The following is a 26,991-nucleotide window of genomic DNA, read 5'->3' as shown; positions in this document are numbered from 1 at the left end:
TAAAGGCTATGCTTTTGCTACGGGCAGGAGCGCCGTAAATACGTCATGGCCGCCATGGTTTGGACACCGCCAATTTGACCCATGAACGAGGGAAGGAAAATGGCACGTTACATCCGCCGCGCTTTGCAGTGGATCTCGACGGGTTCATGTAAACGTAGTCAGTGGTGCATCAGTGTAGTTACATTGTATGAATCGTGATTTTTGAGAAATACGTTTGGCGCTTTTGACGGGGCGCGGTCAGTCCGCGAGCAAATCCGCCGTGGCTGCTTAGTGGCTATGGTGTGGAGGTACTAATCACGAGGCCGCGGGATCGAATCCCCGCCAGCGGCGACCGCATTTCGATGCGAGCGAAATGCGAGAAGAACCCGTGTACTTAGATTTATGTGCATGTTAAAGAACCCCATGTGGTCCAAATTTCCGGAGTCTCCCCCACTGCGGCGTGCCTCATAATGAGATCGTGGTTTTGGCTCGTAAAGCTCTAATTTTTAAGACCGTGGGCTGCATCAATACGAGGGTATACAGTGAACTTGTAGCATGCGAGCCCACTGCTTAGAGTTTCATCGAGATCGCGGCTTGATAAGGACGCTCGCTTCATGCTCGCGCGATTGTGAGGTGCAAACAGCTCGTCACTAGCGGGCGACTGCTAAAGGCGTAACAGCGGCGCTGTCTTCCGCAATATCGGCTTTCTGCGTGAAATTGTCTGGAATTCATTACGGTGGAGAAATCGGCAGCGTCAACTTTTTGTACGGGAAAAATGTACGGGAAAGATAGAACGACAAACAAGCCCTGAAATCGTCGTTGAATGATTTATTAGCGCAGTAACGTATAATAACGTATTATAACAGGACAGATATGAAATGGACACGTGATCAACACAAACGCGAATAGTTCTGAAACTACTTCAATGCGTAAATTTTATTCCCCAGATTCAGGTGTATTTGTACCGGCGGCGTAACTTAACCTCCAGAACATGCACTTGGGGCTGTGCTCCATGCTTGAAAACCGGCTACGGGGCGATTTCATGTCGCACTTTCATGTATGCTTATGCGTAACAGGCGGTTCGTCCCTGTTCGGGTTTATGTGTTCCTAGGGAAGAAGGCGGGAGTGGGGAAGTTGGAGAGCTGTCATTCTGAAGTGAATGAAGAGTGTAAGCATATTTTAGAGATCATGGGGTGGTAGTTTCCGAACACAACTCTGCAGGCTGTCGCGTGTTGGCTCCGATATTCCCCTGTGAAGCGTGCACCACGTTATGCACTGGTGCGCGCGGTGCAGCGTTATAAGAGGTGGAAGGAGAAAAGAGCACGTATATAATTTTTTCATGCACGTCCATTGAGAAAGAGAGAGAGAGAAAAGACGTGCTCTGCATGAATTAAGTCTCAATTTATGGCGCTTGGGCAGTCACCAAAATAAATTAGTGCCAAGACCTCGAGCAGTTAAGCACAGTGTGTCATGTACGGCAAGCTATTTTCATCATGTAGAACTTTCTCGCAAATGTAATGTTTTTTCTCATGTCTGCTTGCAGAACTTGGATTTGTTGACGGCCAAGAACTCTTAGTAGTGGATGTCACCAACCCTATGTATATAGTTTTCAAGATCGCCTTCAAACAACCACAAGAGCAGTGACGATTTATTTAACTCGTGTATGAGTGTTGCCGTGTTTGTCGTTTTTTAATAAAGTGGAGGTCTTGATTTTTGTGATATTCCTTTTGTCTGGTGGGCTTGTTATCATGCTAGTAGCCACTTTCCAAGTAGATAAGTCATAGCAGGAATGTAACTAGATTAGCAGAAATACAGTGCAACCGTTTCACATGCGTGACAGAGGTTGCACAAGTCTCCTTGTCAAAACAATTGCTCCACACAGGCTTCTGTTTATGCCCACTGGTGTTTTTATTGTGTTAGCATTAAGGGTGTCAAAATTAAAAAAAGAAAGGTATGTGTGTATATATGTACGTGAACGAGAAGAAAGGGGGTTAACCGAGGTGCCCGATCTTTATTAATCATATCATGAGAAGCCAGCAAACAGACACTTACTTACAATTACTTGTACTTACTAATTGAATTAAATACACGCTAAATTAATGGCAATGAAAGTGGATGAAAGAACAACTTGCCGCAGGTGGGGAACGATCCCACGCCTCCGCATTACGCATTACAGTGCTCTAACCAAGCGAGCTACCGCGGCGCCATTCTCCCATCTGTTTTCTTGGGTGTTTGTTTTGCTACTGGAACTAATCTTGGGAGTGTTAGCCAGTGCCACCACTTACAAACCTTGGCGGCGGATGTGTGACATCCTTTCTGCCGCAGGCGTCACGAGTACTTGCTTTTTGGGTGAAGGCAACTGTAGTCGATAAACTCGCATATGCTCCCAGTGTTGTCCTTGTGTGTGGGAGGCTTCTCATTATATATATATATATATATATATATATATATATATATATATATATATATATATATATATATATATATATAATATGAGAGAGAATGACGGTGGTCTTCTACTGACCACGCTCCGTTGCAGTGGCAGGACGTGTGTCGGGTGAGCTACCGAACAACACTTTGCAATGTGTCGGTATGTAGTTCGTTATAGATCCGAGGCCTAAAAAGAGATGCGACGTAATGATAACGCACTTCTCGCGCATTTCCCGCTAAATCGCCACAGATTTTTTTTTTTTCCCTGGACTAAAGCAAGCTGGAAATATAGTACGAAGAGGCAGCGTGCCTTTTTTGTGCGCAGTCTTCGTTGATACCGCAATTGGCCAGCGTTTCGTGGATCTGCAACTGAATATCAGCGAGTGGCGACGTGCCGCTTCGGCAGTGTAAATACGCGCCCAGTTCGGCATCGCGGCACCACACGTGGAAAAAAAACCAGGCCCCGTAAGCGCCGTGCTTATAAGGGTACTGACAACCGATTTTCACGGACCCAGTTTTTTATGGGGCAACCAAGCTCTCATCCTCGGCTGCGTTTACGCCCGCAGCGGGCACTTCCAGAAGCGCGTAAACATATGTTGCAAGTAAGCCGCACTTTTCAACTCGAGCAATTAAAAAAATATAGGCCCGACGCCAGCAACACTGAGAAGTGAGAGCGACGCCTACAGCCCGCCTCGCAAATCGGGTAAGCAAAACGATGGGCGACTTTCGCAGGGGTGCATGCAAACTTTCATTAACGTTCCATCCGCATTTTTTTACTTTTTTAGCCTCCGTCCCAAAACACGATGTTGCTGTAATAAGTTTCTCTGGCTGCTGCAAATCCTAGTGCTAGCTATAGTGACAATGTGGTTCCTTTTTTTTTTTTTTTTGACCGTGGGTGCATGTTCTCACAGCACCACTATGGGCTCTGGGAACGGGCTGCAGCAGGCGCCGCCGGATCTCGGAGGCCATGCCGTCGCTTTTTTACTCGCAACAAGCGCAGATTTAGCTGCGCATTGCAAGTTGCAGAAAGACCTTATAACAGAAAGAGAACGTATTGAATTACAATATTTAAAAAGAAAGGTAGAGGAGCCACGTATACTAAGAGAAGGTCACGTGATAGGGCATCCTACCTTCTGTTATGCTTTTAGCGATTTCGATATTTTAAGAGAGTTCGAGGAGTCGCACATACTAAGAGAAGGTCACGTGATAGGGCATCCTATCTTTCGTCATGCTTTTACAGGCGTGCGGGCGCCAAAAGTCATTTTGCGCAATTTGTGAAGAATTAAAGTTATAGACCGTCGTTCAATGAGGAAAACGGCGCTCGTTTCGGTCAATAAGAGCGACGATTTTTCCATCAGCGGAGCTATCTCGATCCGCGTGTGGAACGAATGTCTGTCCCTTTAAGATCGTAGATATGAACGGCGCTCTACCGCCTAGCACAAGGTCTCGGGTTCAGTCCCAGGCCGCTACGACCGCATTCTCATGGAGGCAGAATACAAAACGCTGATGTACCGAGCTTTTGGTGCCTGGGAAAGAACAGTCCCGATAGCCATCTTGTTGCTTTGGGAATTCGCTGAATGAACATTCAGATAAAATTGACATATGCCATAAATTGGCATATGCTACTGAATCATTCTGTTATGACAACGCTGTCACTTGCACAAGAGCTATTTCGCAGACCGCAGTCTTACCCGTGGAAAAGCGGTTTGCTTGTGCGAAGCCATTCAAGCTAGGCCACTCCTCCGACGGTCGAATCGATCAATCATGACAGTGCTGATCGACCGTGCCAAATTGTTGAACCGTGTCAGTCACTCATTAATGTGAGCTATGTAGAAGCCGCGTGGGTAGCGAGTTATTTTCTTCTTTTTTCATTTCTTACCGCCGCGTTACGTTACTTCACATTTGCTATCCCATAGCGATATTTTTCTACAGATACGTTTTCTATACGTAGTCGTAAACTAGCTTGCAAGGCGGCACAGCTATAGCTCGGAATCTTAGCATGTCGCCTCCTAGATTTAAGCAGAGAAACCAGAGAACCCGCTTGTGTGTGTTTTTTTAACGTGGTATGGGCTTTATTGGGTGGTACTTGTCGGCGTCTGCGATGGCGGGCGGGAATTTAGCATCGCCGGCGCCTTCCGCGCCAGCGGTCGAGCGTCCTAATGGCGCGTGGCACGCACACTTTTGAGTCGCCTGATTGTCTCTCTCTGCAACGCGAGGCACAAGAGCGAGCGAACGGAAGGCGAGTTCAGCGGGGGCGGGGGGGTGCGTGCTCTGCTTGCTCGCCGGGGGTCACAGCGCCCCGGACCGGGCGCTTCACGAGGCCACGGCGACGCCTTCCTCGAGCCACTGGTGTCGCAGCACCTGCTTGAGCGTGGCGCGCTTCACAATGTCCGGCTCGAGCATGTGCCGGATGAGGCTCTTGCAGGAGGAGCTGATGGAGTAGTTGGGCGGGAAGCGCACGTCGCGGTGCATCTGCAGTCGGATCTGGGTCTTGATGTTGGTGTCGTCGAAGGGCATCGTGCCGGTCACCATGATGAACAGGATGCAGCCCAGCGACCAGACGTCGTACATCTTGGGGTTGTACGGTATGCCCTGCAGCACCTCGGGCGACGCGTACGCCGCGCTGCCGCAGTACGTCGAGCTCAGCACGCGCTTGCCGCTGGGGTCATCTGCGCATGCGCGAGGCGAACGTGCGGAGGCGTGGGAGGTGAGCAAATCTGTGGTCGACGCGAAGTATCTTGTAAAGGAAAATATATATGAGCTGTTTCGCAAGAACCAGGCGAAAAACGGGTTAGGGATGAGCGTAGTGACGAGTCGACACGCATGCACGGGTTGCAGGCGGGAGCAGCCCGACTCGCTCAGCAATATACATGGGGGGCGCTTTGTCGTGCGCACAAGGTCGTTGACTGGAAAGCGGATGCTTTATACCATGCTCGACCCGCCGTCCCCACGTTTGTCTTAACGAGCCTACGGAGGACTTAGAACTGAGGTGAAACAGCGCGAAAAAGACGAGGACATAAGGAAGCAAATACCACAGACAAGCGCTGTCTGTGGTATTTACAGCGCTTGTCTGTGGTATTTGTTTCCTTGTGTCCGTCTTTTTCGCGCTGTTTCACCTCAGTTCTAAGTATGAACCAACTAGCCCTCATCAAGATCTTACTTCTACGGAGGGCAACCTTATTCTATGCTGCAGCACGACAAACTTCATGAGCAGATTGACAGAACCCCTGTGACGGATTCTTGGTGGCGCGTTGCCCGACGTTATTCATGGACAGTGGTGCTACGTCTTTGATTACGTTTCTTGTTGTCAAGCTCGGGCAGCTTGCGAAAGCAGTATTGTCTCACAAGCTCGAAAGCTGAAAAAAACCTTGAGAACAAACTGACACCGTGAGCCTACAAGTGACATGCTAGAACCCCGCTGTGGGCATGACGGTAACAAGTGAAATACTATTAATAAGTTACGCATTCAATCATATACATCTTCGCCCCATGGTTATAGAAAGAACCCGTTCATGGCGAGGGAGTCGGCAAGCTATGCCTTGCACTCACGGCAGAAGCGGCTGAATCCGAAGTCGGTCAGCTTGACCGTGTTCTCGTCCTTGAGGAGGACGTTCTCGCACTTGAGATCCCGATGCGCAATGTTCTTGCCGTGCAGGTAGTTGAGCGCGCTGGCCAGCTGGCCGAAGTATCGACGCGCCCTGTCCTCGCTGATGCGGCCGTGGTTCTGCGTAGAATGCGAACGGAGTGAGCGTTATTCAGTACTACGCACACTGCGGTGAAGACTTCCAGCCGAGTCTGCTGTTGCGTCTTCCACAGAGCATGCATGCGGCATGCTCACATGCGGCACATGCTCGCGTTGCTGGCGTTGCTGTCACTGAGTTTTGGAAGACCACTAGAATCACGTGTACTTAGGCGAAGCAATCTTTACTTGCAGGAATACGCTGATGTACATTTCTCGGCATCAATGAGATTTGCGAGCAAGAAACCGGCGCTTTGACGCTTCCCTAATGCACCCTATATATATAGGGCTTGAGTGGGCTCTTAGCCTTTGGGGATATTAAAAAAGGAAGAAGCTTTCAATGCAATGCAGTATATGGTTCTACAAAGGCACTCCCGTCTGACCCGAGAATCAGTATTCCTATAGCGGAAGCTAGCTATACACTGTTAATTCTGTTACGTCGCAGAATGATTACAGCCTCTTCGATCAACACATGCGTTGTGGTTTTTTATGCAGTGAGAGCTCCCGCTGACACTATATAGCACCCACTGATAGCACTCACGCTCCCTTCTCTTGCCAAGGCTAACCTTTAATGTCGTCTCCGTCGAGGAAATATTTCGGGACATGGTCGTGCTTCTTGGGCTGACGCCGTATAGCAGGCACTTAAGTATAGTTCTTTGGCGAGGGCCAGACGGCAGTGTATGATCTACGCTAAACTAGTCGCTGGCCACGACGAAGGGAGTAATCACCACTGCTGCTGCTCACCCGGATGTGGTCCAGCAGGTCGCCATGCTCGGCCAGCTCCATGATGATGAAGACCTTCTCTCGCGCCTGCAGGATGCGGTAGACCTTGACGATGTTTGGGTGCTCGATGCGCGGCAAGATGTCCAACTCGCGTGGGAGGAACCGGTTCACGAAGTCCGACGATGTCTGGTTCTTTGCGATGATTTTGACCGCGTACCGCTCCTGGCCCTTCGATATCTCTCTGCGTACAATCGACGCCGCCGCCACGTTTGAATCTGGCAGAGCCGTAAAATGGTGCTGCGTTCCGTCTTTTAGAAACATATTGACTTCGTTATGCGCTTTCACGGCAACGTTCTTCGGGTGCTATTTCTGTAGCGAGGTATGGATAGGAGAGGGGGTTGGGGAGAGGGGGGGAGTAGGTTTCTTGATATCTTTCATCACAGCTGTATACGTGACTGAACACTTAGTCACGAATGCAGCTGTGCCATCTCCGCACGGCAAGGACATTTCATTCGATGTTTGGATGCCTGCGAGTTTATACTACACTGAAGGCCTTAGGTGGACAGAGGCTTTGCTCCAATGCCTGAAACCAGCGTCATGGCATACTTGCGCTGTCAGATTCCTACTCGTTCACGATTGCCTTTCATAAGATTGTACACTTGCCGAACTAACATGCATTCACATATATTTTTATTACGTTGGATGTTTGGGCTGTGCTCTTTTCCATGAATGATGGTACATACAGTCCTCGTCACTCTAAAGGCTAACGCCGTTGGCGAAACTAACGCTGCGGTTAAACCTGTTGTACGAAATTTACGTGCGCCATTACGTTTCTTGATATCTTTCATCCCAGCTGTATAAGTTACTGAACACTTAGTCACGAGTGCAGCTGTGCCATCACCGCACGGCGAGGACATTTAATTCGATGTTTGGATGCGCACGAGCTTATACTATACTGAAGGCCTTAGGTGGACAGAGGCTTTGCTCCAATGCCTGAAACCAGCGTCATGGCATGCTTACGCTGTCAGATTCCTACTCCTTCACGATTGATATGCACCAGATTGTACACTTGTAGAACTAACATGCATTCACATATATCTTTATTACGTGGATGTTCGGACTGTGTTTTTTTCCATGAATGATGGTACATACAGTCCTCGTCACTCTAAAGGCTAACGCCGTTGGCGAAACTAACGCTGCGGTTAAACATGTTGTATGAAATTTACATGCGCCATTTAAAAAAAAAAAAAGCTAAGGCGCCCTCTTTCTTGTAGAGCCAATCTTCTTTAAAACTTACAATTTGATTTCAAGGGGTAGAGAAACTGGAAGGCATAGCAAAGCATGGGCATGTCAATTGCTCTGCAAACGAGAATTAGTTTGCATACACCAACCACCAGTGAGAGTGTATTAAAAATCACGAATGAACTGCGAGCGCGAAGTCGCAGACGTTCCGAATACGGCGTCGGGAACAATTTTTTCAGGCTGCCGGTAATTGCCTGCACGTGTCGGCAGGCTGCTAGCGTAGTCGGTGGAAATTTCGCTAATGAGCGTTTAACGAGGAAGTCGAAAACAGAGCACCACAACCTATCAACGAGGGACCTTAGTGACCGGCCGACTCAATTTCACAAAGAATAAAAAATAAATAGAATGTGGTATATCATTTAAATGTTCCAGTGTTCCGCCGCAATGTTCGCGCAGAACGATGTTTATCGATCGCATTGAACTTTGCCGAACAAAACCTAAGCTAGGCCTTTCAAACAACTAAAAAGTACGATGCTGTGGGCATTCGAGATTACGCGAATGACGAAAAGGTCTGATGACTATGTTGTGCTCGAAGCTACACAGTGCGCCCGAGCATGAATTGGCATAGTGCCAAAACTGTTAGCCGACAACACCAAAGTTTACATCTCTAAACGCGTCGAGGTCACCACAACTGCAACTACGGCTGTTGGGAGAACCTCACTGGCCATGCATGTAATAACGCAGCGCGTCATTTCAGCCACACCAGTTACTTGTACAATTTTCTGCCATAACAATTTACGCTGCTTCGTGCATGGAACGGCATCTAGAAGCACATGAAACATTTTCTGATCGTCAATGTTTCTTCATTTTTCTTTAGCGCAGCTCTTAGGTGCCCGTTCCATCGGCGAGCGCCGGCGTCGGTGTCACCGAGCGGACGAGCGCAGTGAAGGATGAAAGAGCGAACGCGGAGCGCAGCGGGTGAGAGACGCGAGAAGGAAAGCGGAGGAGGAGGGTATGGCGGAAGCGTGTGAAGAAAAGCGTAGTGTGGCGACGACGGCTACGAGATGGCCCCAGAGTAGCGCGCGTCGTCTGGGAGGTCTTCTGCAGCGGCTGCTGTGAATCTCGCCCACGCGTCATCCACGCGCTGCCTCTTGCGTTCTCCACATTAGCGAGGCAGGCGCGCCACAGGTCGCTCCGTTTGAAAGGTGCAGCAAGAGACAGATTGTCCGCGCCAATCAATATATCGTGAAATAAAAACATATAGAGGTGCGCTCAAATTTCGGATTAGGGAGTACAGTAATCGTCGGCGATTTTCTTTTTCCTTTTTTTTTAAATCTGTGTCTCTATATACGGGGTGCTCCAAAGCGTCGTACACACCTAGCCGTAATTCACTCGGTTTCCAGCTTGCAATTTGAGCCCTGCTGAACTAACGTCTCTGCCTAAGTACCCAGGGCACGCGAGCTATACTGCTCCTGCGGCTGGAACAATCGTCAGGGCAAAGCGACCGGTAATATGACGGTGACCAGGGCAAAAACGAAGTCGGAAAACTGCAGGCTTAAGCGCTTTCTCTCAAAAGAGATCGCAAGAAACAGGGCCGATTCTGCGGTCTACGATATCGGCGGACGCGGCGCCCAAGACTACCAGAGTCAAAGACGAAGCCTCGCGGTCTTAACGGCTAATTCGGGACAAAAAAGCAAAATTATCTGAAAAATTGGCTCGTAATATTTAATGGAACTGTCACGAAAGGAACGCTTTCTATTTGGGAAGGTCCGCCAGGCAGCGGCCGGGCGGTGCCGGCTGGCCCGCACCGGGCGCGGCACCTCCCCGAGCCCGGCGGCACCGGCGCGTGAGAGAGGCTTACTTGACCCGGCAGTAGGAGCCCTCGCCAATGGTCCTTCCGACGGTGTAGCCCTCACGAATGAGGCACTGTGCCGAGGAGACGCTGCGCGCGGGCAGCTCCCTGGCTCCGCTGCTCATGGTTCTTCAGGACTTTTGCGGCGGCCGCAGATGGGGGAGGCAGCAGGCCACGCAGACACCGACCATCCGAAAGCCCACCACGTTGTGTTCGAAAAACCTGGTGGCAGCTGCAGGCGGTTCCATTGTTTCAGCCCGAGCCACGGGCAACATGCGGGCATGCGCCGCATCGCGCCACCAAGGCTTCTTCTTCTATTGTCACGATGCTCGCTGGCCACGCGTCCGGTTCGGCCACCAGCAGCGCAGGCTACGGCTCCATGGTTCATTTCTTCGGGTCGCGCTTGCCTTTGGAAGTCTTCAGCCCACAATCCGTGGCCGCTCGTCCAAAAAGTGCGCCGCGGGTGCGCCTTTAGTAGGTTGGACCGTACAATTGGGACGCTCGGTTCCAAACACCCCAATTAACGAAGTGGCTTTCGGATTGACCACCATTGACCTTTGCGTCGAGCACTACGGTGGTCGTAACTTTTTTTTCTGTGTTTTCTTCCCGCCTGTTACGTGTAAAAATTTTTTGCTGAAGGTGGTCCATCTCTGAACTTCCCGTGTTCAATCACACGCTTTCGTGGAACATGCGTTCTGCAGGCTGGACTGTGCCACAAATTGACGAATAATTATTCCGCATAGCGTAGCACCTTGCTGTAATCATTATACATTCAACTTGTTGCATGACTTCTTACAGTAATCCTTTCTCAGCTGCTGAAAGATGCCGTAAGTCCTTAGTAACCACCTGTGGTACCCCAGCGTCATCCGACCACTGTTGTGCATTGTTGTGCATAACCCTGTAGTGTAGCATTTCAGAAAGTGTGATCAGCGTTATCTGATCTGTTAACTAATAATAGAGCGCAGCTCTTAGACGTCCGTTCCTGCGGCGAGCGTAGGCGTCGGCGTCCTACATCGTAACCGAGGTAACAAGCAGAGCGACAGATGAGAGCAAACGCAGAGTGCAGCGGCGGATGAAAAAAAAAAGCGGTGAAAGCGAATAAAGCGCGAGGAGGAAAGCCGAGGAGGAAGGTATGGCCAAAGCGCGAGAAGAAACGCGTAGCGCCGCGCACGAGAAGCTTTGCGGCGACTATGGCTACGAGATGACGCCGGAGTAGCGCGAATCGTCTGTATGGACTCAAAGCGCTGCATGAGCGGAGGTTGTCTGCGGCGGCTGTTGTGAATCGCGCCCACGCGTCACCCATGCGCTTCCTCCCGCGATGTTCCGATTAGCGAGGCAGTGGCACCACACTTCGCCCCATTTACAACGGAGCGAAGTGTGGTGTTTTAATTTCGCGATATATTGAGTCAAAGAATTTGAGAACGAAATTACCGTGCTCACTGGCAGTGGGCCAGTGCCGTCAGGGAGCCAGCTGTGGAAGAAGACGACGACGAACGCGCGCGTTCTCGCGGTTACGCCGAAAGACGTCGACGCTCAACACAGGAACGGGGCTACGCTCTAAAATCACTTCGCAGGGATTGTGCAAGTAAGCGTCAACCTCACAAACGACAAGAAATAAAAGACGACGACGACGACTCGATCCACTCCGTGCAATTGCTCGTGCTGATACAACAGCCCTTGCTGTTTGTGTAGACAAAGGATCGGATAATCTGTTCGAGTGTCGAAGCATACTGCGTCGAGCGTGGGGCCATGCTTGTGAGGGAAGTGTAGGTGGAGTCGCATTAGAAATGCATTAAAGTTTAGATGCGTGTGCCGTATGGCTCACGAGAAAGATTTTTAGTGACACATCTCTTAAACAGCTCTTTTATTTTTCTCCATTTATTTCGTTCGCTGAGGACTTATCCCAGTATTGCACATATTGCTTATACGCCACCCTATTCTTGCCCAATCGACTTTTGAGGGTATGCGTAGCCGCACTTCAGATAATAATCATCATCATCATTATGATCACGATCATCATGACTACGATCTATCATGAACACGATCCATGCTTGTGGATCAAAAGAGTCTGCGAGCTATTGTCAAACGATCGCTTCGCAAGTAAATATAGAAAACACGGAAACTTGAGAGCAACCCAGTGGAGACCTTGGGGTGAGAGTCCTCAGTGCGCGGATATTGGTGGTGGTGGTGATGATGATGATGATGATGATGGTGGTCATGTTTTGCAGAATAACACAAACCCACTGCAGGAGGTAGGCTACGAACCGAGTGGCAATATGATGAACAAAAACGCTACAGAAATTCTGAGAATTGTCTACTAATGCGTAAGCATTGTATGGCTCGGTTGTAAATACGCTTTTGCTTAGCTTTGCTTAGTTGCTTTTCCTAGCTTATGCGCGTCTACCCATGATCTTTCCGGTGGAAAATAATGCTTAGGCTTTAGTAGAATATTGTCAGATTTTTCTCGCCGCATCCGGCCTCTTCAATACAATCGCACCAATTGAGCCGGGAGGCCGGGCACAAGCGCGCCTCGACGGAGCAAAGCGGTCGAAAGCGGACACCAGCAGCTGCCGAAGTAGCGGGTGACGCATTGCGTGACGGGAGAGTGCATCGCCGCGATGCCATATGGCAGCGTTGGTGAAATCGGTAGTCCTGGCCTGATTTTTCCGTCTACCTGATACCGCAGCCCAAACGGGTCGCTGAAGCCGCTCGTGAAGAGCCCGACATTCCGCTTCCGCTCACCTCGGTGGCTGAAGTGGAAGTCCAAGCCACGAACGCATGTGTCGACAAGAGATCTGAAACGCCATCATGAATTTATCGCGGGCATCAAACGCCTTGAGACGCTTGGCGCGTTTCGATTTGGCCACCTCAACAAGCTCAATCGTTGCAATTAGTAGAGATTGTGCGTGTTCGCGGCGTCTCCTGCACTTCGAAAAGTATAGATTGCTCTGAAATGTACAACAGTGAGATTTATGTAGCGTAATTACAAAACCACAAGAACGTCTGAATCCAAAAGCACAAAGGTAAGACAAATCCATGCATGTACTTCCCTCATTTCATTGGTAGGACAACGACTGTAGCGCCAGAGTTCCCTCTAGTATATCTGTAGGAAACCCTATGGTATTTACAACGGTACTGTGTACGAAACTTCGGCAGAGACACGACAGCTTACCTGTGGGAATGCGAATGCGTTATATAGACCCTTTCGTGAAATGTTTTTAAAGCACAGCTCTTAGGCGCCCATTCTTGCGTTGAGCGTCGGTGTCGGCGTCCCTCGTAACGGAGCGAACGAGCGCAGCAGGGATGAAAGACCACGAGGACGAGGGTGCAGCGGAAGCATGAGGAGAAAAGCGGAGGAGAATGTGGCCAAAGTGTGAGGAGAAAGGCGGACTGCCGGTGGCGACCAGGCTTGCGGCGAGCGCGGAAACAAAAGCGCTGGCCGGGGCTTCGGAGCGCCTGCGCATGCGCTACTTCGCCGCCGCCGCCGCTAGAGGATGCGGGAGCACCGCGGTTCCGTGTTCGCGCATTCATTCTGCACAATGAGCGACGCAACCAGTGGAAGTACTTCGTCTGCCGCTGCTGCTAAATGAGCTGCCCGAGCAGAGGCTCAGCGCCGCCGCCGAGACCATCCCGCCGTTCAGATTGAAATTCTTTGCCTCGTTATATGGCGAATTCAAAACACCTAAGCAGAAGCGCTCATATTTTGCATTAGCGAGGGTCCTAATAGTCAGTAACTTTTGTTTTTTAGTTGTTGTCAACAGCCCATCAAACGCTATCCTCGTTCATGGGAGACCACTCTTGTTTGCTTTTGAAGCAGATGCTGCTGCCTATACCTTTAAAGGTTTTTCTTATATAATTGGCTGACGACAGGTGAAGAGCACGCACAAGGGGAGAGGGTTGCAATGGGTCCAAGTGAGCGCAGTGAAAGTAAATAAACGGATGAGGAGGGTGGCGCCGGTAGCTGCGATTAGTCTGCTACCCTTTCCATAGTTTACAGTGGCTGGTCGAAAATCGCGGTGGCGTGACGCCTGGAAGGTTTAAAATGACGCTAAAACGAATCCTATGCGCAGAAGAGTTGACAGAGCGATGTCGTATGCGTGCGAAAACGGCTCGCCAGCGTTATACCACCACCCAAATAATTGCAATATATGCAGAGAAATACATTTTCCCCACAACTGTGAGTAGTCAATGCCAGAGCGACTGGTTGGTAGTCATATTTTATTCGTTTCGTAATGAGGCAGTCTCCGCCCACCGCTGTCATGAAAAAGAAAAAGTAACTTTTGTTCGGCATATTAATGCATCTTTAGTGGCACACGCGTCTCTTTGACTTGTCGAGTTTTCGTTGTTTTGTGACGTCGCGTGACAGAAAGGGGAAGTGTACGCAGCCCTAAAAAAAATTTGAGCCAAAGCGGCGGGCACTTCGCGAGCAAGGTGTAGAATAGGAAATGATTTTTTCCCCTTTCTCGAGCCTATTCATGCATAATCAATGTGTAGACGTCATTTCAGATATGGTCTTTTCGATATTTTCGTGACGTCGCATGACCATCAGGTGAAGTGGGGGTGGTCCGAAAAATGTTTGACCAATCGTGGATGGCTTGCGCAGCATTATAATAGCAACAGATAGGAATATCTTTACGTGAAGGCACCTCTGAAAAATAAAGCATCTGTGGTTAAATGGATAGAGCCTCGCGAGCAAGCTTCCATGCTATAGGGAGCCACGGTTCAAAGCCCCGACCATGACATGTTTATTTATTTGTTTCTAATGGGAAGTAATGGCTTCGAGTATCCTATGCTCGCCATAAACGGCCATAAACCTGCAGATTGCAAACTGGGTGGAGGGGATAGCCAAAGAAGGCTATCGCTTTAACATATGCAAAAGTATCCGCTATACTGTGGAGATTACTACAATAACGTTTCTACTGCGCGGCATGGTTGGCCACAGTGTTCCGAGATGTCACCAGCTTCGTTGTTGCACCGTTAATTTCGTTTAAGTTTCACTTTGTATAAGCTGCACATTTGAAAAAAATGTTCCGCTTAGTTGGCGGAACCTATATGTATAGAAAGAGATAAAGATACTCCACCTAGTGAAAGTTGTGTAAAACGATAGTAAGAGTGATATAGATCTAACAGTTGCCCGAAGCTCGACTGGTAGAAGAAGCGACGCTCGTCAACGTTCGTTCGCGACCATTGTTCGAGAACGAGTGTTCCAATAAGTCAATAGAACACAATTGAAAAGGTCTTCCACCCAGTAGAAACTGTGTGGAACTAGATTAAGCATATACTCTCGTGTTTATTGTCACAGGATACCGATACACGTCAGCGCTGGTAAGACTGTACGGTATGTGCTAAACCTGATATATAGTAGCGCCTGGCATTTACTTTAGCGTAGTGGCCTACTTGCCGTGCCCGATGCAACATGGCACAAAAAACGACAAATTTGGGAAACAATCAACTCTTAGTCACACATACTAAGATATATTGTTTATGTATCAAAAAATCTGTCACAAATTGCTATACGAATTGCGCTTTCTACTGCGTTGTCGTCGTCGTCGTCGCCGCCGCCGCCGGTGCCTTCATGTTGACGAAAATGACGGGCTGTCCCAGCGCGCCCAGCGGATTGAAGAATAAGACAACGTTCGCGACGGCCGGGTTCTCCTTCAACTCCTTGTAGAAGCCGTGGATGTGGTACAAGATGATGGCCTGAAATGTCAATTTATCATTCGCATAGAGGAAAACAGACGCAGGGAACGGGACAAAGAATGTACAGACAGATTCATTATCAGCCAGAATTTAGCACGGAGGCCGGGAGACACGGAGGTAGAAGAACGTTTAATAAACAAAACCAAATAAAAAGCAACCTCTGCAGAGCTTTAGGAGGGGCGCCTGTAGGCTAAGTAAATGTTTTTACACTTTAGCGTTTTATAACAGGCAGGTTGTTGTATATATGGCTACTTTCAGGTGGGCAGGGCTCCCTCTTGGAAGGATCCAATCGTTTAAGATGACAACTGTGCTTCGTAGCCGAAAAGCAAGGCTGATGTTTCGCAGGAACCCGAAATAATGGCCAAGCAGGAGGAAATTTCAGCGGAGAGCCACGTGACAGGCATTCAATAGAGTGCGTAAAATACCTTCTGACCAAACTACGTACACGTCGAAAGAACGCGATTATGCGGCAGTATGCAACGCTGGAGCACTTCGGTAGGATTGCTTAAAATGGCCACACCGAGAGTGCGTTTAACGAGAAAGTTCCGGATGCTGAACTACTAGCTTTTTTTTCCAGTTTCGTTGTGCCGTACTTTTACCAAGTTATGAGCTCACAAAGCCTTTCGTTTGCTGCGAATGGAACTCTAGTGCAGGACTGAACGCCGAGTTGTTGTTGCACTTCCACATCTCGTGGCACGCCGATTAGAGCCTCAATCTTACATACGTCAAGCAGTCATGGCTGGCAGCCCGCGAGGTTTGCCGCCACGAGGTCTTTTTGCTTTTGTTACGATAGCGTTTGTATGAACACCCAAGAAGCATTCCCGCTGTCGGCGTCGCCGTGATGTTCCGCGTATATGCATGTGACATGGTTACATCTTTATCATTTATTTATTTATTTGTTAAAATTCTTTTAGGGCCCAAATGCACTACAGAAAGGAGTGGGGGGAAGAATTACGAGGCATCTTGTAAAGCGATCTCCAACTCGTGGTCGTTAGTTATGCTGGCGATTGTGGAGGGAAGGCGGTTCCATGCGACGCTTGTTCTAGGAACGAAAGAGTCACTACACAATTTTGTGCGACAAGATGGTAGACACACCTTGAAGCGATGATCAGTCCTTGAAAATATATAATGAGATGGATGAAACAGAACGTCCCTCAAATAGTTGCTAGAATAATAGATTTTATGAAAAAGGTTAAGGCGAGATGACTTTCGACGCAACGAAAGGTCAGGCAAGTTTAGGGTTTTCTTCATAGATGTGACACTGGAATGACTTGAATAATTAGATAACATGAAGCGTGCTGCGCGGTTCTGAATGGCTTCAAGAGTTTGAATTAGTGTAGTCTGAGTAGGATCCCATATGGCGCATGCGTATTCTAATTTCGACCGTACCAAGGTTTCGTAAAGTGATAACTTCAGAGACAATGGGGCATCAAAAAAGTTTCAACGCGTTGTTAAAAAAAAAAAGATTCGCGTTGTTAGTTACATATTCGACATGCGCATTCCAAGAAAGATTAGAAGAAATGTGAACACCAAGGTATTTATAACTGTCAACAGATGGTAATGGAACATTATTGAGGCAGTAAGTACGCGGACAATGATTAGTGCTTTGGCGAGAAACTTGCATGCTTTTACATTTAGTTGTATTAGGTGTCATGTGTCATTTACTGCACCATTTAAATACCCCATCTATATCGTGCTGCAGGTTGAGATAATCGGCATGGTTAGTAATTTTCTGGTAAACTGCACAGTCATCTGCAACCAGTCGGACAGTTGAGGAAGAAAGGCAAGTAGGAAGGTTATTAATATAAATCAAGAAAAGCAGAGGGCTCAAAACAGACTCTTGCGGGACACCAGATGTTACGGCAGAATTAGGTGAACAAAAGTCATTAGCCGTCACATACTGACTACGGTGAGAGAGAAATTCCTTAATCCATGCAAGTACATTGGGGTCTATGTTAAGTTGATTAAGCTTGAAGATAAGTTGACTGTGTGAGACGGAGTCAAATGCTTTAGCAAAATCTAAATATATCCCATCAGTATCAAAGTCATGATCCGCGTTAATAAGCAAGTCGTCGGTAAAACATAGCAATGGCGTTTCGCACGGAACTGCTTTACGGAATCCATGCTGATAAATACTGAAGAAGGAATTGGACTCAGGAAATTCAATGAGGTGCGAGTATATTATATATCTAAGAACGGATGTTAATGACATGAGTTGGTAATTAGTGGGACAGGTATGCCGCATATGCGAGGTATATGCTATACTATTTAACCGCCAAACTTGGGAAAACCACTTTCGATGTTGCCCAGTAAATTATTCCTCAGGTATTTGTTATTATTTAGCGCGCAAACAAAATTAATGAAACATTTCATTCATAGCCAGTTCCTGTTATCTGAAGGCGTCTCAGACTATTAAAAGAAAAGAGCAAAGCCACAGTGATCACTATGTGAAACTGATGTATTTTCATTGGTTACCGCTCTTCACGTGCTACGTAGTGGCACCTGTGCAACGCCATTACTATGGACGGCATGTTAAGGCTTTTAAGAGTGCCAGAAATTTTGGTGCACCCACGTTTAGTTAAAACACGATCCGAGGAGTTCAAGCTCCGGGCTAAACCTTGGTATGGCTGTCAGAGCTTCGCGCTTCGAGCGGAACTCGCGATGTTCGTTTCGTGTCGTGGCTCTTGCCGTACGACCTAATATTTAGGCGTTGTTACGTGCTCTCCTGGCGCCCTCGGTGTAACACTGAAAACGAGTCAGAACTCTTTGGGCCAGCTTGCGTTAGGTAAGAGCAATCGATCCGTTGTAGGAGCCTATTTGTTGTGAGCTTGCCACTAGCGTCAGGTGCGCCATTGTCCTTGGCGTCCTGAAGTTCATAATTAAAACAGTCTCAGTTTTGCCAGAAAGGCGAAGCATTGGTTGTGATAGGAAATTATTTGACAGCTATACGAAATAAGGACAGTAGTTTTATCGGCCGTTAGACTTCTAAACATACCCTGACAAACTAAGTTAACGGCCATAGTGCCATGCGCGCGCAGGCAAAAATAAGTATGTGCGCCACTCGATGACCGCGGACACTCGCTGTCAAAACGCTGGCGTGAGCAAGCACGGCAGCAGCAGCGAGTGAATCAACCTTCGCGTTGCCTCTCGCTTCAACGCGAACTAAGCCGCAAGAACAGCGCACGGCGGACTCTGTCCCCGTCGCAGATGACTTTCAACATACAGTGGCTCAGGCGGGCGCGCACGGCCGCCTGGGCCTTGCGCGCGACGGAAGACGGCGAGCTTCCGCCCTGCTTTCCTCCCTTGCGTGCGTGAGATTGAGCCGACCCTCGCACGCTTTCATTCGCGCATTCAACATACGGCGCGCGGTGACGACTTTATCGCCCTTGGACATTATACTGAACCTCGGTGCGATGGCGACGGCGACACCGATGGGAGATATGAGCCTCGAGTGTCCGTATAGTTGCTGCGCAATAATATTTCATGGCGTACTTGGATTTGAAAACCTGTTACTCTGACTTTCTCAGTTTTACATTGCGAATGAAATAGGTCACTACAGTATCTTTTTGGAGAACATTGTTGGGCAACGCCACTGACCGATCGGGAAATTAACGTAGTTCACTGGGCATGAATCAGTTACCGGCTGAATAACTTAACCGTTATTCAAGCACGTCTTAATCGACGCTTTGTTTGTCTGTTTGTTATGAAATTAAAAGTAGTGACGTAGGAAGATGACTAAGAATCTACTGAGGTGATTATAAAGCAGCCTGTTATGCAAGAGACTATTACAGAAAATAAACTAGACGGATCGTTACGCTTAGAAAACTTAGTACGTCAAGCTCGCAAACTTAACAGACATTATAAAATTTCTACCCCGAAATCAAACATAAAAGAAAAAGACAGGGACTTACAACGTTATGTTTTCGACTGTTAGTCACGCTTAAATGGTAGCGAGCTTCCGTTTCTGAACGTTAGCTTGTCAATAAAATTCTGGCTTACCTTTACTGTAGCCAGAAACAAGTAGTACGCGGCCATTTGGTAAAACACAACGTCCTGCAAATATGAACAATATGAACTGTGTGTCGACACTGCTGTTCACTTTAGAGTGGGGGTTTCGACCGTACGAACAGGACCACCGAAAAGGAATTGTTGAAATTAAAAAAAGAAAGTGTTAGCGAGGAAATTCAAACGTATTCAGCAAACCTCAGTGCGTTGTATATGCTTGAAATACAGTGTTGAAGAAACGGGTATGATATTTTCCATTTGGGTCCTGTGAGCCAAACTGCTCAAGACGTTGGTGCTACTTTATGCCAGGCCACTAACCTAGGGCAATAGTCTGCTGAAAATGCATTGCCACCTCACGTTATTCACACCGCATAGCCCACCTACCATGCACAAATATTGCGTATCCCAAGAATGTATCACAAGGAAACCGTAGTATCAACCAGTAGCGAAAATACATGTGCGCTGGTAAGAGAAACTTTAATGACAGGTGGGGAGCTTAGCCTAGGTAAAGTTTGGGCATACTACTGCAAATTTATTCCAAAACAAGAGATCAAACCACTAGATGCAAGAAAGAACAAACACGCATCCACGCGCACAACTCGCCAAGGTGCAGCACTGAGCACGACGAAATGAACAAAGTGGGAAGGGGAGCTTTATGGTACCGCATATAAAAAAAAAAAGAAATTAATCCATCTCTCCATTTTTTGGCTGCTCCAGAGCGGGGTAACGCAGTGACACAACACACGTGCCTTAGTACTGTGTATACATACTTTCCGAGTCTGCCTATTGTGGTATTCTGCTATGTGTGCAAGTCAATGCTCATAATAAGGTTGTTTGTAGGAATGCAATGTCCTTACGGCCTCTTAGTTGTTAGCAGGTGCGAAAATAAAGTGGTACCAGGCAGTGATCTACCTCATAAGGATACGTATGTCACACCCAATGTTTTCCCTAGCCGAAGTTCCCACGGCGCCGAAGTTTAGCGAAGGCGATACCAGCGGTGGCGTAGTGAAATTCGCCGTTAGAGTTGCCTTTGAGTTTCATTCTGAGGACGTAAGCGCCGTTCTGCTTAGGTCACCCAGCGGCGACTTGCAACGTATTAGCTGCCTTTCGCTGGGTGACGTCAGCAGAAAGTCGCCTCGAGAGATGCCGTTACGCGCGCGCTGAAGCCTTCCGGTTTCGGTATCGCGCGCTCTGATAGCCGAATTTCGTCCTTCCACATTTCCGCCGGTAATCGCATTTTCCCAGATCCAAAGGGTGATATGACTTGTACGGAGTGCACGCTTCAATATGGCGATTACAATGACCAGCATTGCCATTTGTTGCGCGTGCTGGTAAACTGGAAGCATATTTAGCGCCAGCAAACAAGGACGGAAGGGAGACGACATTGTGTTGCGACATAGCGCATTGTGTTGTCGTCTCCCTTCCGTCTTTGTTTGCTGGCGCTAAATATGCTTTCAGATTACAATGAGCCCGCTCACATTAAGAGTTTGAAATATAATTATCGGATTTTTTGTTCGTTAGCAACTAATTACTTCGTATATCCCCTGTGCCCCCACGGTCGACACCGCTAGAGGAAGGTCTGTGAAAGAACGGCCCTTTTATTTCAAAACATCTATTTTTAAATATTGCTAAAAGTCTTAGTAGGAACGCCTATAACGATACTTTGAGAGGAAAAAAATGAAACGTAGCGCGCTTCCAGAAGCTGCTTGACAGCAACAAAGAAGCGGAACATGTTCGAAGTAGTTGCGGAGGCTAAGCAGCGACTTAAACCGCAGGGCAGTTAAAGACACTAATTCAAGCAGCGCCGAGAAGAATTCAAATCTGTTTTAGCTCACCCGCAGAGCATTTTCTTCTTGGACGGAGCTAGCTCCTTCCACGCGGACCTGCAATGGGGTGGGTCAGGTTCAAGTTCCTCACGATATACTTGAGAAACTAAACCTAAAAGCACCAAAAGCAACGACATCGGGCAACGAAACATCAAGCTCATGCATCCACTCTTGTACGCTCGAGGAGCACTCTCAGATGTATCACTGCCACTTTAGCGTGTACCGTTACCGCGAGACGGTGCATTTACGATAACCCTTCGAGGTTGGTGTCTGACAAAGATAGTGCGTAGAAGCGGTGACAGGGCAGGCGGAACGACGCTCGAGCGCACGCCGCACCGCCCGCCTGCCGCACGCGTGCGGGCGGGCGACATGTGCAGTTTCTCGCGCGACCGCACACGTGCGGCAGGCGGGTGTTGCGGCGTGCGGCTCGAGCGTAAATCGGGCTCAACTCCTTCTTTCCCGTTGGCAAGAAAGTGGGGAGGCTGCCGTATGCATGCACGAGCTTGCGTTCCGGGATAAGTCATGGTCATGACGTATGCCTATGGGCTGTCGCGCTGGTCTATGACGTCATAGGCTTAGCATTATAGAGAGCGCCACGACGAGCCGCAGGAGAGGGCGAGTCATCTTTTATAAGACATTGTGGGCTTCCTGCTGTATGCAGCTGAATATTATTTGGCACGCATGCTCATGGCAGCATTGTTTACAGACCGCGCAAGCCTTTTTTTTTTCTTTATCGTCATAAAAGAAAATTGCAGCGGCACTTTAAGTGTTCACGAGCAAATGAATGGAATGTCAATGTAAACTATGCGCTGTGTCACTGAAGTGCGGTGGTTATCTTTCGGAACACTTACATTCTGAGCTGTGTAGTGGGATGCGGCTATGTGGACTACGCAGCAAAACACTATGGTTCCGGTGTTCAACATCAGGAACTTGCGCAACGTCACCACCACTTCGGCCTGCGAACGTGCACGCACACATGTTACATAGTTAGCGGGAAAAAGCAGCGTTCATTTGACAAATGCTCATGTGTTACAGTGAGCGCCATCTTTTACTAACGGAAATTTCATAACCTTCTCTTGCCGACTTGGACCCTGGCGCTAATGACGGGGCCGAAAGGTGGTAAGCGTTGTTTTGTTTATCATTTACAAGTCCTTAGCGGGGAACCACATGAAGCCTCTTTCAGGCGTATTTATGGCTTGGCATCGCATGGCGTCGTCAGTTCGTCTGCTTTGCTCTGCGGCGATGACACAGCAGAATTTCCCGCGCCTTGTCTTCTATCCGAGTGCGTTTAGTGCTTTGTCGGCAGCTTCTGCGCGCAGAGGCTTCAACTTAACTTTTGCCCTTTCTGCACATATATCTTTATCCTTCCTTTCCCATGTTGCTGACTAATGTTTGCGCCTTTACTGATCGGATGCTGAACAGTCACGGTACTAACAGCCCTTCCTCGTCCCTTCTCACGCCATGTCCTTGCTCGCTGACACCATCTACTTTTATCATTTCGAAATTTCAAACACAAGCGACAACGCACAAATTCTGCCCTATGATAAAGTCACATGCATGTGGCACCATATTGGAATGATTTAATCGCAAGGGTTCCTCCACTTCTTGAGCAAACTGATACTTTTTTTTTCGCAAGGTCGTCGTACCATCGCCGACAAAAAAAAAAAAAAGCCCTTTTTTCTTGTTCTCCTTGTCCCAAAACTCAAGCGGTGTGATGTACTTACGTGAGGGGCACCCAGCTGGGTAGGGGTAGCCTGAAACATTACAGAAAAGCCGATAGGGTCAAAGGAATGAACAGTTTGTCGGGTACTGAGCGGAGTCTCTGGCTGACGAATTGTAAGCGTTATGAAACGGGCTGACGCAACGAAAGCTTACTCGACGCAGAGCATCACATGCTTTCTTTTGCGGGTATTCGTTATGCAAAAAAAAAAGAATTATTGCGCAATAGGTAGGAATGATAGTGCAGGATCGGTCGTTTTCAAGAACACACTGCAACCTTTTCTCTGGACATTCATGTAGGACTTCCTAAATTTCGCAAGTTATATTGACCAACTGTATTACAAAACTGAATGCAAATTTGTTTGACTTGCAATAAAATAAGGTCAACGACATACATTCAGTTGCGTTTTGCTATAGCGTTTTCGTGTATTCAAAACTTTGGCCAAAGTTAGCACAACGCACACGCTATTGCTGTGATCCGCGTCTCACGCTATTTGGTCCTACCTATTGTTGCCATGGTTACGAAGTCTTGATACTGTATCTGCAGTGCCCAACGAACACGGCAGTTATATTTTGCGTACGCTTTCTGTTTCGCATACGAGCTCGAATTTCTTTCTAAAAGAAAAAGGAGTTCTAATTACCGTAAATGCGGAAGGGAGCATGCTTATTGCACATTTGACTTCCCTTTACGAAAATGCCCCTAATATTCCCCATTTTCTTATAGGCTTACTATTGTTTTCAAAAAGAGTGAACATACTCCTTTTGCACGCCGGGAAGGCCGTGGGGAATGAGCAGTTAGGATAAGGACGCCGTTAGGAATTCCCTGTATTTAGAACGAACGCTGCGATATCCTTTAGTGCTTACCGGTTGATTGAGCACCTTGAGCAGCATGAAGTCGGACACCAGGTTGACAGTTGTCTCAACGCAGAGCAAGACGTCGAAGATCAAACCACGACCTGTCCCAGTTTACGGGTAACAAGAAGCGGAGTGCATCAGCATCAGCGTGCGAAGAGGTGGAACCATGGGGCGACAGTTTCCGTTTCGTCACCATAACCAGTTACCAGTTACCATCACCAGTTCTGCAGTTAGCACTATTTTGTGCTAACTGAAGAAAGGTATCTACTAGCAATGTGCCATTACAACCATCTCTTGTCAGCTAACTCTAACCTGTGCCTTTAGGTTTCCTAATCTCATTACGCTTCCTACAATAGTATACTTACTTCTACTGCGTTTCCTTTCCCCCAAGACCCATTCTGTTACTTTCATGGACCACCAAACCCATACAGAATGTTTTGTTCAACGCATTACGCGACGTGTCAGTCTTCATTTTTTTCTTCTGATCTCAAGTAGAATATAACATTCCAGGTAAGTGGGCTCCTAATTTTTCAACGTTGCGCTTAATCCTTGTTACATAAAGTTTCCTTGTTATACTCAAACTTTAGGCCCTTTATTTTAGTTTTAGCAAAAAGTAATGACATGGCCAGGAACTTTTTCGGAGAGAGGGGTTTGGTGGAAAGGGAGCCGGCCACAGGTGGGTGTTTTCGCACCTGGTTAGCTACACAAACGATAAAAAAAAAGTCGCGGTTTCGCCCGAAATGCGAAGCATCGATTACAATAGCAAATAAGTCGACACCTATAAGAAATAAAGATAGTTGTTTTATCTGCCATATAAACTCGATACATTCACTTACTAACTAAGGCATGGTGTCACGTGCGCACAGGCAAACAGAAACGCATCTCGTTTAATGAGCGCGGACAGTCGCTGTCGAAATGCTGGCATGAGGAAGAGCGGCAGCAGCAGCGAGCGAATTGGCCTTTGTGCTGCCGCTCACTACAACGTGAACTAAGCGGTCAGAACGCAGTGCACACGAAGCTATCAGCCCTCGACGCACCTAGACTCTGTGCTCATCGCGTGCCGCTTTCAAGATAGGGCCCGCGCGGGCGCGCTCAGCCGCGTCGTACGCAGCCGCCGCTGGAGTACACTTAGGTTCTTCCAATGGTTCGAGAACCAAGGAGACCATGTGTGGAAACCAGTGGATCTCTTAAATGTGACCGAGAAGCTTCTGGAAACGATAATTTATAAAGACACTAGGAACACTGACAGCGGGGGCGGGGGTGGTGACGTCCCGCTTCGGTCCTGAACGCAGAAGTTACCTTGCGTGAATGTGCTTACAAAAACTCTTCACAGGCAAGAAAGTATAGATGCCGAGGCCAAACATTTCAGATATCGAGTTGACCCACTGTAGACCCAGTATGTTCTCACCATTGCCTGGTAAAAACCTGAAGCACACCAATTATGAACAAAGATCCAAGAAACCTCAGGTCGCATTTGGTATCCTCACAATTCTTGAGGTTTTGCTCTCAGCTACTGGTGAACGTGATGTATGCCTAACAAAATATGTTCAAGTACTATATTTCAAGTACTATACGCACGGTGCGGACAATAGACCGGAAAATATGGTAATTATTTTCCACAGAAAAAAAAAGGGAAGGGGGATGAGGGGGAGCTTGTCAGTATTCTAGATTTATCCTGAAGCACTCCATCACCCCCCCCCCCCCCCCTCCACACCACTCCCTTTGAAATTGTTCATGTCCAACAACATGCCGTGCGCGTTTTCGCACCCGCCGGAGGTGTCCAGTGGCTATGGCCTTGTGCTGCTGAGATCGAGGTCGCGGGTTCGATTCAGAACGTGGCGACCGCATTTCGATGGGTCGTCGACGGCGCGTCTCGTAATCATATTCTGCCGTTGGCACGTAAAACCCCAGAACTGAGTTTATTTAGTACATTTTCGTGCGTCGCATCTTTAAAATAAAGCTATAGACATTCAAACGCATAAAGCAATAGTAAAACATACAGTGACATATGGCTTAACATTAAAGAAGAGAGTTAGAAACGGACTCACTTCCAAAAACCCTGTAGTGACCAAACACATAATTACCGATGTTGTAGCAGTTGGCAGCCTGCAATAGACGGTGAGAAAGGTAAGCGCAAACGCGTGTCCACTTGTGCAACTTCTAGCAGCTTCCGAGCGTATCGGCAATGAATGCCTCCAATATTTATGTGGGTATAGTGGCGGAAATACGGGGTATTTTGTTCAATTTCGCCCCTCTAACACAGCTTCGAGCACCCTGATTTTCAGAACAACAACTACGTTTACTGCAAATGCTCCCAAAGGAAGAGCAGTGATACCCGTGAACTTTCCATGCAGCACTCCTCGCGATTCTATTCGTCGAGATCAGTCACGTGGTTTAAAGCATGGATCCATATATAGCGGGAAATCCGCCAATGAGGCACCGCTAAACAACGTTGCAATTGTAGCATCGCCAGCTTGTCAACCTGTAGTATAGCTTGTTGGTTTGCTTACCAGTGCCCCCGGACAGCTGCCTTCAAAATTAGTTCGTCGACCTGTTCAACCTAGTTCTTTAAAGCACGGAGTACACATTCCTTGCCCCCATTGATGATTCTTAATTAGGTGAGCAAGGTGGTCCACCTCCGCGTAACCATCCCGCTTGGAAGAAGCGTGTTCACTACCAGTAAGCTAAGATCACTAGACTCAAAATTATTGCTTTGACGCAAACTAACGTAAGTCACTGTGTTCGGCCAATGGATGAAGTTAATCAACGACGTTGTCGAAATATAAGCATGCGGTGCTTTATCCAAACCAGAGATGTCGATCGCGTTTTACAAGAGCAAAAGAAACGCGTTGGCGGGCGCCAGTAAGCGCGTACAAATTTATGTCGATATTGACCCTATCTACTGCGACTTTGTAACGAAA

General features: G+C 48.0%; 3 protein-coding genes across 3 annotated transcripts in view; 1 reads left to right on the top strand and 2 right to left on the bottom strand.

The window, feature by feature from the left end:
* Uba3 (Ubiquitin-like activating enzyme 3) overlaps positions 1–1,700 on the top strand; it is a 35,803-nt gene extending 34,103 nt beyond the window's left edge. Inside the window, exon 15 of the mRNA XM_075685526.1 lies at positions 1,523–1,700. Within this exon, the coding sequence (XP_075541641.1) occupies positions 1,523–1,623 (101 nt within the window). The 3' untranslated portion in view covers positions 1,624–1,700. The remainder of the gene's footprint in view (positions 1–1,522) is intronic.
* Positions 1,701–4,434: 2,734 nt separating this feature from the next.
* LOC142575828 (testis-specific serine/threonine-protein kinase 1-like) lies at positions 4,435–10,290 on the bottom strand. Its single transcript, XM_075685525.1, has 4 exons — positions 9,975–10,290; positions 6,893–7,112; positions 5,959–6,133; positions 4,435–5,078 (listed from the first exon to the last, which is right to left on the bottom strand). Exons 1-4 carry the CDS (start codon positions 10,088–10,090, stop codon positions 4,723–4,725), a joined length of 867 nt encoding a protein of 288 aa, XP_075541640.1. The 5' UTR covers positions 10,091–10,290; the 3' UTR covers positions 4,435–4,722.
* A 5,143-nt stretch (positions 10,291–15,433) lies between these two features.
* The window catches only part of LOC142575827 (uncharacterized), a 43,947-nt gene continuing 32,389 nt past the window's right edge, over positions 15,434–26,991 (bottom strand). The window contains exons 2-7 of the mRNA XM_075685524.1: positions 24,080–24,171; positions 23,221–23,250; positions 22,348–22,452; positions 21,506–21,553; positions 19,665–19,718; positions 15,434–15,665 (exon numbers count right to left, since the gene is read on the bottom strand). Coding sequence (XP_075541639.1) covers positions 15,495–15,665; positions 19,665–19,718; positions 21,506–21,553; positions 22,348–22,452; positions 23,221–23,250; positions 24,080–24,106 — 435 coding nt within the window. The 5' untranslated portion in view covers positions 24,107–24,171 and the 3' untranslated portion in view covers positions 15,434–15,494. The remainder of the gene's footprint in view (positions 15,666–19,664; positions 19,719–21,505; positions 21,554–22,347; positions 22,453–23,220; positions 23,251–24,079; positions 24,172–26,991) is intronic.

Source organism: Dermacentor variabilis, chromosome 3 (assembly GCF_050947875.1).
Source record: "Dermacentor variabilis isolate Ectoservices chromosome 3, ASM5094787v1, whole genome shotgun sequence".
Classification (NCBI taxonomy): domain Eukaryota; kingdom Metazoa; phylum Arthropoda; class Arachnida; order Ixodida; family Ixodidae; genus Dermacentor; species Dermacentor variabilis.
This window is presented reverse-complemented; position numbering and strand designations above follow the sequence as displayed.